Source organism: Notothenia coriiceps, unplaced genomic scaffold (genome assembly GCF_000735185.1).
Source record: "Notothenia coriiceps isolate Sejong01 unplaced genomic scaffold, NC01 NC01_scaffold00000339, whole genome shotgun sequence".
Lineage (NCBI taxonomy): Eukaryota > Metazoa > Chordata > Actinopteri > Perciformes > Nototheniidae > Notothenia > Notothenia coriiceps.
The window spans coordinates 19153029-19162646 of NW_011333040.1; the positions used below are offsets into that span (position 1 = coordinate 19153029).

At 43.2% G+C, this 9618-nt stretch overlaps 1 protein-coding gene across 1 annotated transcript in view; it reads right to left on the reverse strand.

The window, feature by feature from the left end:
• Positions 1-592: 592 nt before the first annotated feature.
• LOC104951939 (DNA-binding protein SATB1-like) overlaps positions 593-9618 on the reverse strand; it is a 10310-nt gene continuing 1284 nt past the window's right edge. Inside the window, exons 3-6 of the mRNA XM_010778678.1 lie at positions 9074-9286; positions 5650-5721; positions 5043-5198; positions 593-661 (exon numbers count right to left, since the gene is read on the reverse strand). Coding sequence (XP_010776980.1) covers positions 593-661; positions 5043-5198; positions 5650-5721; positions 9074-9286 — 510 coding nt within the window. The remainder of the gene's footprint in view (positions 662-5042; positions 5199-5649; positions 5722-9073; positions 9287-9618) is intronic.

Consider the following 9618-nt stretch of genomic DNA (forward strand, 5'->3'; position numbering starts at 1 on the left):
GCGTCCCTGTTTCAGGGAGGAAAACTGATTGACCAAAGAGATAGAGAAAAATAGTTGATGGCGAATAACGATAAACAGGCACACCTTGAAGAAGGCAGAAAACTAACATAAATTAGATACGACACTAATCTATGCCCTGAATACTTGTGTACATTAAGTGCTCAGTCCCCTTCGTCATAAAACCATCACTCACTGAGTCTGATGAGTATCTGTTCATACTTGTCTGGATGCCACAGACCTACCTTTTGGAACATGACACATGTACGTATACATTTTAATAGCCAGACAAACAACACCGCATTTGATACTCTCCCAAAATAGAAGTGAGAGACGAGGACTCGCATTCTCTTATTCTAAAAAGAATAAAAGCATAATGATCATGTTTTCCCCATCACCTTGTTTTATTACCAAATCACACCTATTGATGGTGAGAGAAGCGGAGCGATGGTTTGCACAGTGTGTGGCCAAGAGCTGATGAAAAGGCCCAATCACACGTCTCTGATAATGGAGTCATCCCCGCCTCATAATGATGGAATTGAGCGCTATTGAAAAGTAAATAGAGGATACACTGATTGCCCGCCGCACAAGAATTTCACATTTCAGGCGAGTCGCTGCGTCTCTTATCTAGAGAAACATACTGCTCTAAGAATATGTCCAAGATCTGCAGAATGACACGCAACAATGTGTTATAGGTTCAAAGGCCTCGACAGAAACGCTGTATTCACACCTAAGTCTTAACTTACGGCCCGTCCACACAGCGGCGTGCGTTGAAAGCTTCACCATTCACTTTGAATGGGGTGATGTCACTTTTTGCTGAACTGCATTTAGGGAAGTGACGCGCTGATGGCGTTGCTCGCTTCAAAAGTTGAGCAATGTTCAACTTTTGGCGCCTCGGCAGAAGCATCAGCCAATAAAATCCTGTTTATGCAAATCTGCCAGTACAAGAGCTAGCCAATCAAACCGCGTGTATGCTGGGAGAGACTACGCAGGTCATTTCCTCATATTCCAAAAAATGGAGGAACAATTCATTATAGCGGTAGTCAGTGGCGGCGCTAGGGGGTGGCTACTTGGGCTCAAGCCCCGGATGTTTTCTGAAAATGTCTCGGGAGTAATGTGCAGAAGTAGCCACCCCCTAGCGCCGCCACTGACTACCGCTATAATGAATTGTTNCCCCCTTCTCCTCCTCGCTCCGGCCCCCCACCCCCTTCCAATCCACAATGCCGGTAGAAGACCAGTGGGACGTGCGGACCGTGCCGGCCCGGCCCCCCCGGTGGCGCAGCGGCGGACCAGATCAGTGCCATTCTGTCTCATTAGAGCCTGGCTAATTAGCGTAGCCTCTTCCAGGGGAGAATGAGCGAGTGAGAGAGAGAAAGAGGGATGGGGAGAGAGGGCGGTGTTGGTGGCTTTCTCTAGTCTTCTGGTCATTGAGGAGTCGGAAGGCTTTGAGCCCCGTGGAGCGCGGGGCTCCCCGGGTGCTTGTTTTATGACAGCAGGGACTATGATTCTATCAGATTCGCAATTCCTCTCAGGAAGTGTCGGAGATGTTTAGACATAAAAGTCGTGTCAGAGGAAAGCCCCCAACCTGCCCCCACTCCCTCAGCTAACCTCCCATCGCTCAACTGAACATTAGCCGCCCTCTCTGCTAGGCTCGCCAACACAGCAAGCCTCCCCTGTTAATATGAATGAAAACAAAGCATAGTAGCTTGCTAGAAAGCGCTCTAGCCCAATCGAGCCAGTTAATAATGTTGACATCAACACCAGCCTATCCAGATCAAAGCTCCGCAGGCTCAAATGAAATGGGCCGTTTGGCGAATATTGCTACTTCTGGCAGTGTCATCACTGGATTTGAACCAGCAACACACAATTGTTTTCTCCAAGTCTGACATCTCCTGAAGCTAAATGGAGATGGAGCATTCTTGGAGCATTGGATCAGTTTGAGTCATTGAGGAATGGATCATGAATAATGATTCTGATGTTATCAAGGACTAAATGTAATATCTGTCCTAATAAATCAGAATTGCTGCATGGATTACTTAAAAAATACGTATGCCCAGACTTGAAGTGAAATGGCGGCCATTAATCTGATAAAGTCATATATCTTAGGGTTGGATTCACTGCTCCATAGTTACTACACTCTGAATATGTGGCAGTAAAAGAGTGATTGAAATGCAACATTGAATATGTGAGAGAGGGGGGGCAGTTAAGGGTGGCAGAGGCCTGCTGTGGTTACGAGCCCTAAGAGAGAACGGGATGGCAGCATTCCAGGAACCCCCCAAACACACACACACACATTCAAATGTGCCAGCACATAAACCCATATCTATATGCAGTGTATACACACACCTAAGCCTACACTCAGTGCAGCATGCACCAATCAGTAAACTCCTGTTTAGTGCTTTTTCTACCCAGGGGGGCACTACTGTCTATGACCTCCTTCAACTCCACATCCCTTTTTTTGTCACCTCTCAGATCGCCATCACACTTCCTTATCTCTTCTCAGCTTTTTCTCTTTGTGTTGGGAAAATAAGCTGTACAGAAAAGCTAAATACCTATAGAAACATGTCCCCACAAATATAAGGGAATGGTACCAACAGATACTGATCACCTCATACTGAGCTTGCTTAAGCATGCTGGGAAATCCTGAGCTGAACTGAAGCGGTTGAACTTCACACGGAGCTGAGAAGACGGTGCCAGCCTCAGTGATGAGGCCTCTTCTCTACCCTCCCCCCACGATTATTTCCCTGGACCCCATATGGGCATCCTGCCAGTCCAGCCCATCCTCCATCCTCATCACCAACCACATGCACACTGCACTACCAACCTCAGCACCAGCAGTGTCTGTTGGCATGGAGCTCTACCCAGGGCTTGGATATTGTTATGTTCTTCCAGCAAGGCGGCAAAGCTCTCTGGACTTAAGCTGTCGTTTACAACATGTCATTTAAAAATGCATTTTGCCCTTCTTCCTGGCTGACTAATTCACACTATAGTAAGCTCATGAACAATTACCACAGACATACTCAACACCCAGTATGCTAGCTCTGGTCACATGAACTCATCGTTTCTATAGTACCAGCAATGGCACCAATGCTTTTTTTCTAAATAAGCAGAATTGAGTTGCTAACTTGCCTTATGGAGACCTTTACACCATGTGGAATTATATGGATAAAATATATGGAAAATATGTATCGATAAAATACTGCAAATAACTCGTATTTTCCTTATCTCTTCATTCTCAATCAATTAGTTGTTTGATAAAATGTCAAAAGGTACCAAGTCCAAACATTTAATTTACAATTATATAAAACACCAGCACATTTGAGAAGGTGGATTCACTTAATGTTAGGCATTTTTTTGCAGCTCAAATAAATGTTTGATGAAAATAGTTTCCTAATAATTCCACACAAATTGTTTGACTGACTTTATTTCTGGGAAGTCAAACCTCTATAGAATCGTCTAACTTTGGCTAAAACGAAGTAAGTAAAACAACGAACTTGTCCCTCTTAAAGATGCAGAACTTAAGAAGATATTTGTCGTAATGTCCTCTAATAACTAGGGGCTGGTCTCTGATGTTAGGGGTTCAGGGGTCCTGAAGCGGAGGAGCAGCCCTGGTCTCGCTGCGCTGGTAGCTGTGGCAATGCCGGCTGGGTAGTAAGGGGGGAGACCAGCTGCCCGGGGAGCGCCCATTACGAGATGGAGCCAGAGATAAGTGCTCTCCCAGGCCCCCTTTCACAGGCATAATTAGCACACTTCTTATCTGCTGCTCAATTCACATTCACACCCGCCTGCATGAATGGAACGTGAAAGAGAGGCAGAAATCGGGGGAACGAGAGAGGTAGAGGGGCAAGACAGAAAGATGGGAACGAGGTGGAGAAGGCACGGTGGAAACCTGTTCCCAGACAAACCCTCATTTGAGGAGAGAGAGACATGTGCGAGTTAATACTGCGACCGCCTCGCTCTCCCCCTTTCTCTTTCTCCAAAGAGTCTTTGAACTCCTTAACAAAAACAGTGGTTTGTGCATCAAACTGCAATTTGGTAAAACAAAGCTATCTGGGGGTATAATCATCCTAATCAGCAAGAAAAAAATAAAGCCTTTGCAGATATTTCGAGATTATTCCGCCCTTGGTGATCTATTTCTCCCCCCATCGTCTTCATCAAGCACAATTGTGGAAATCTTTTCGACTCCTCCGACAGACACCTATAATAATAACTCCTGAGTGCTTCATTTTAAAATTGCTTTTAATATAGAGGTAAATTGGTGGTGTGTGTTCCCTTTTTTTTTACCCTGTTTCCAACACACACAGCTTGTATTGTGTGAGAAGATAACAGGGGCCCCTCCGTCTTACTGAGCGGAGCTAATACAAACAGGTTTGTTTGGTGTTGAAACAGTGTCGACAGTTAAACTCCAAACCCACAATAAAGAGGACATGTGTCATTATGTCGATAAATCACAGCGGTGATGCACTGTGGCAAGTTCAGCTCCAGGTTGTATGCATTTTCTACTGCTTTTCCTTTCAATGTATAAATATTATGATGTTATATTGCATATTACATATTTTAAGATTATGTTTGTGATAAACTGTGTGTATGTCTGTGCATTTCTTTAGAGTTAAAGGACTGTCTCAATGCTCAAGGATTCTTATTCTCTTGCTTTGATATTTGCGAGACGTTCATCAATGAGTGTGTGTGCTAGTGTTTATGTACGTCTGTGGATAATTTGAGCAATTTATGTTTCCAGGTTTAGAAAGCATTTGGGGGATTTATGGTACATAAATGATTTCAAAACAGCTTCCTCACAGAGTAAGTAAACTATTCTTTGACAAAGCGATAAGATTTCCACAGACTTGATTTTGTATGTTGAATAAATGCCTTTTTTGAATGCATTTTTTATTTGTTCCTTAAACGCTGAAAGAAAACTACTATACGTTTTCTGGAGGGAAGAATGACTGGGATGCTGTTTACATAGAACAACAGAATATATGTATTGGCTTTCAAATGCATCATATGTTTCTCCTTTTTGTTTCATTCAGAGTGTGTTTCAGTACCTGGCTCTTGGACGCGGCCACCTTAGCGAACAGGGCCTGGGAAACTTTGGCCCTCTTCATCTCCTGCTGGATCTCGTCGTAGATGGTGGAGTTGATGTTGAGGATGCAGCTTTCTGTTTTCCCGTTCCACTCACTGGGCATAGGCGACAGTTTGACCTGGTTGAAAGGGCGAGGACAAAGGAAATTACTAATACTACTAACATACATTTATTTAAAAACTTGAATAATACTTAGTTATATAAACAACTTTGGTTGTGTGTATGGACTGGGTCACTGTGTTCTTCCTTAATACGCTTGAGACCATTTAAAAAAAAAAATGTCTTCAGAGCCGCTGAATGGCTGAATACGCAGACTTTTTGATTACGCTAAAAACACATAAGAAACTAAATTAAAAAATGCAAGATACAAATATTAGCCTTGCATGTAAGAGATACATTTACATTCTGCTCCAAATACTATTTATATCCTGCTTTACAGACATGCACTGAAATAGCAATGTAATGCATGTTGGGAGATAAAAAGCCTCCGTATGTGTTTTGTCTGTGAAAATGTGTGCATTCAGATTGGTAAAGGTGGAGAGGTGAGGTGGGTGGAGTTATTTGCTCACAGGGGAAAGGCCCACGGGGATACGGGGATTCCAGTCCTCGGGCCTCACGCTGTTACAGTCTTCCCTCCGGGGCTGCAGTGTTGGGAACACAACACAAACGTTATTTGTTCAGGCTCACATGCGGAAAAATAAAAGTAATCTGGCTTAACACAAGCATTCACACACACTCATACATGCAACCATTTCTCAGACACACACACACACACACACACACACACACACACACACACACACACACACACACACACACACACACACACACACACACACACACACACACACACACACACACACACACACACACACACACACACACACACAGTATAGATTACACCCACGCACTGCTCCAGTGTTACTTCGCTCAAAAACACTCTGATGTGTTGTGAGAAACGTTATTCTTCTGATGTCAAGCTAGTGATTAAAAAAATAAATGCAAGTCAAGTGAAATCATCTTCATTCAGCGGCTTGTTGCATCTTGACAAAAATCCTTTGACAAGATAACAAGTATCCTAATAAAAGCATTACCCATGATCCATTAGCATATGAATCATTGCACACAAGCCCTTTTGAAAGGAGACATCGGCAGGGTTTGGTTTGAGTACGCAGCATTCAGAGAAACCATAATAACACCAACATCTCCTAACTTAAGACCCAGTCTGTGTTATAACAACAAAACATATATATTCCAAAATGTGTCTAGACACCTAATATGATCTCCTTTATGTGTTAAAGACAATCACATAATCCTAACATTTGTGGCGAAACTGGAATGTCGGAGAGTTTCTGGGCTTTTCATCCCATTTTACGACAGCTCGACATGGGCTTGTCAGTCTGAGCGGTAGGTTACCATGTCAGGCTAATTGTTAAGGCTGGGACGTGCACTAACTGGCTTTGGGGGAGTCGAGTCGACCCATCAGCACACGTGAGAGAAACATACCTCTGCATCTGTTTTTATGAGGCCAATAAAAACCCTCCTCTGTCTCTGGCTCAATTGCCACCCTGGCTGATTTATGTGCTTAAATTCACACCGCATTGCTCCGTAGGAGAGGCTGGCAGATGGCCAGGTGAATGAGTGTGTGAGGTGGTGTGTTTGTGGATGTGCTTGTGAGAATTGCCTAGTGTAGGAACAGGTCTACATGATAAATGTTGATGGGTTTAAGTCATACAGGTGAAGTATGATAGATTTCAAGATATTCTATCGACGTGCCAGCAGTCATTTGAGTGATGTGAGAATACAAACACGAACTTTGAGTTTTGGGTCCTGTTTGACAAAGTTTGTGTGCCATGTAGCATTTCAGATCTCTTTCAGCAATAGGTATCTTTAGAGCTCTGTAAGCAGATCCTAGACATGTTTAAAGACCGTCTGCACATTCATTCTGTAAGAAAATGGATGAAATATCTTTATTTTACCTGATTTGACTAATATAAATAAAAAAACTCAAATCCCTATCACCACATCAGGGATGGCAATATAACATGAACAGTGGGTTATTAAGCAGAACAAAACATTCTTGTGAAAATGTCCCCCCTCTAACTCTGAGTCTCTCTCCTGCGCTGACACAGCCTCTGGTTGTAAAGATGAGCTGTGAACTACAAAGTGGCCCGAAGTTCAGCACCGCTGCTTCAGAATGTGACTCTTTCTCTTTAGTTTTGCAAAGACAGCAAGTGGCATCATGCTGAGTAGTTTCAGAGAGAGGCTCCATTTGAAAGATCAGATCTTTCTTTCCTCCTCACCTAAATAAAAGCCCAATCTTCACCGGGGACAGGACAGAGGAGGCCTTTGTCCGGCACTCTCACCTCCCAAATGCAGCTGACCGCACTTCAAATAGGCTTAAGTGGTAGAAAGTTGCCACATACCTTTCAAATGAGGGACACTGATTTGCGGTGATTTTGAAACAGGGGCTCGCTAAACGATGGTTGATCTTTCAAGGAGCTTGTCATCACTGAGTGAGCTTTATTTTTTTGTATGGGAGGGCTGCTAATGCTGCCTAATGCATGCTAAAAGGTCAACATTAACACAAAAAGTATCCATCATCCATGCACTGTCCTCACCTGTGTGGTGAGGGCGGGTGGGACGTAGGACTCATTTGCATGCAGGGAGAATGTAAAGCATGATCTCTGGTGTGCACGATGACAGAAAGATTGGGCTTTTATTTTAAGTGTTTCCAGACAGGTAGTCGTCGCCTGATACAATGGAGAGGAATGTGAGCTTTGTAAGGGAACAATATGCTAGGTTGGTGCTTGTATCCGTACTCGCTGTTGTCGCATAAAAACAGAGTGTACTGGATGAGTGTGTCTGTGTTTGTACATTAAGGAATTCAACTTTGCTTAACTTTTTGTATTGCCTATGAAACCTGACAGGATGTTTGATATGTGTGTCTTGATTAAGTCCATGACACCAAAGACAGAGAGTAAATATCAGCTTCTAAAAAAAATCGAATCTGCTCTCACACCTGCATACCTGTTCTCAACCCTGACTGCATGTACACAAGTAATAGTATCTAAATCCGTCTAGTCAAATAGTTGACATGCCTTTATCTACTCGTATTCATTTTTTTTTAACATGGTGAATAAATGCAGCCTTTGTCACCTCTCTTTTTGTTGCATGCTTTCTGAATAACTTCCAATATAAAGTTTGAAAATGTTTCTGCCCTTAAGGCATTGGAACCTTTTTTTTTATTTCACAATAGTCTGTCTCGGTGTAGAAAGCCTAGTTAGTCATCCAATTATCTCTCTGAATCAGAGCACTTTGAAGTGAAAAAAAGCTCTCAATGGGCGGAGCCAACAACAACAATTGTCATTGTGCAAGTTGTGTAGCTGGCCAACTCGAATGCTGTGCGATGGCCTACTTTGGTAACAAGGTTGTGCATTCGAGGATTTTTGTTTCCCAGACGGGGATGTGACATTCTTTAGCAGCTATATCGCTTTTCACCACGTTTCCATTACTGTTGCTCATGTCAACAAATGGCCATGATGTTCCTTTTTTAATAATAAAACAAATATTTTTAACGACTAAGAAAAAACAAACCCAGGTGTTCTTTCCATGGTGCTGTTCTATTTAAGAATATTACATTAAAGAATGTTAATATTACTTCGTTCAAAATAGATGCTTAGCTCTGAGTTATTATCCATGCCACATTCATCTTGTGTTGCTATGGTGCTTCAACGATTGGTCAAACAATAAATCAGATGATATGCTTCAGGCACTACACTAGCAGCAACATTAAACTTTGATGATGTAGAAATCTGCCTTGAGCTCTATTTCCAGAGTCTTATGATTGATTTCTCAAGGTTTATTCCAATTTGTTAAATGTTTGTACGTCAAAGGAGCATCTACTTATTAGGACTCCCTGAATAACATTCAAGATAATGACATGTTCTCTACGAGTTAAAGAAGTGCACCAGAAGAAAAGATGTCTGGTACCTGTAAAGGTCTGATGGGTGGGGTGCTGATGAGTGGGGGGGCGCCCATCGCTGAGGCGGCGGTGAGGCTGCGCTCCCTCTCATCCTGATAGATGCGATCTCGCTCCACCTCAGGCAGCTGCAGGAAGTTCTGCATGGCGCGCAGGTTGACCAGCAGGGACTGGGACGCTGTTTTAGGATCTTCCTCTTTGCGTAGAATCTCAGACAGCAAGCCCTGCACGATGGGGAGGGAGAAAACAATTAGAGTAAGAAAAAATTGAGGTTTGAGATAAGAGTAAAAAAATGAAGGACAGAGAAAATCAAGCATATGGAAAACAGTTGGGTGTCAAATAACATAAGAGGAATTGTAACGGCCCGTCCACACAGCGGCGTGCGTTGAAGCTTGCCGGCGGGCGTGTCTGAAACTCGACCAACAACCAATCACATGAATCTCCCGCCCTGACACACAAGCAGCGGTTTGATTGGCTAGAGCTTGTACTGGCATATGATTCGATTGGCTGACGCTTCTGCCGAGGCTTCAAAAGTTGAACATTGCTCAACTTTTGC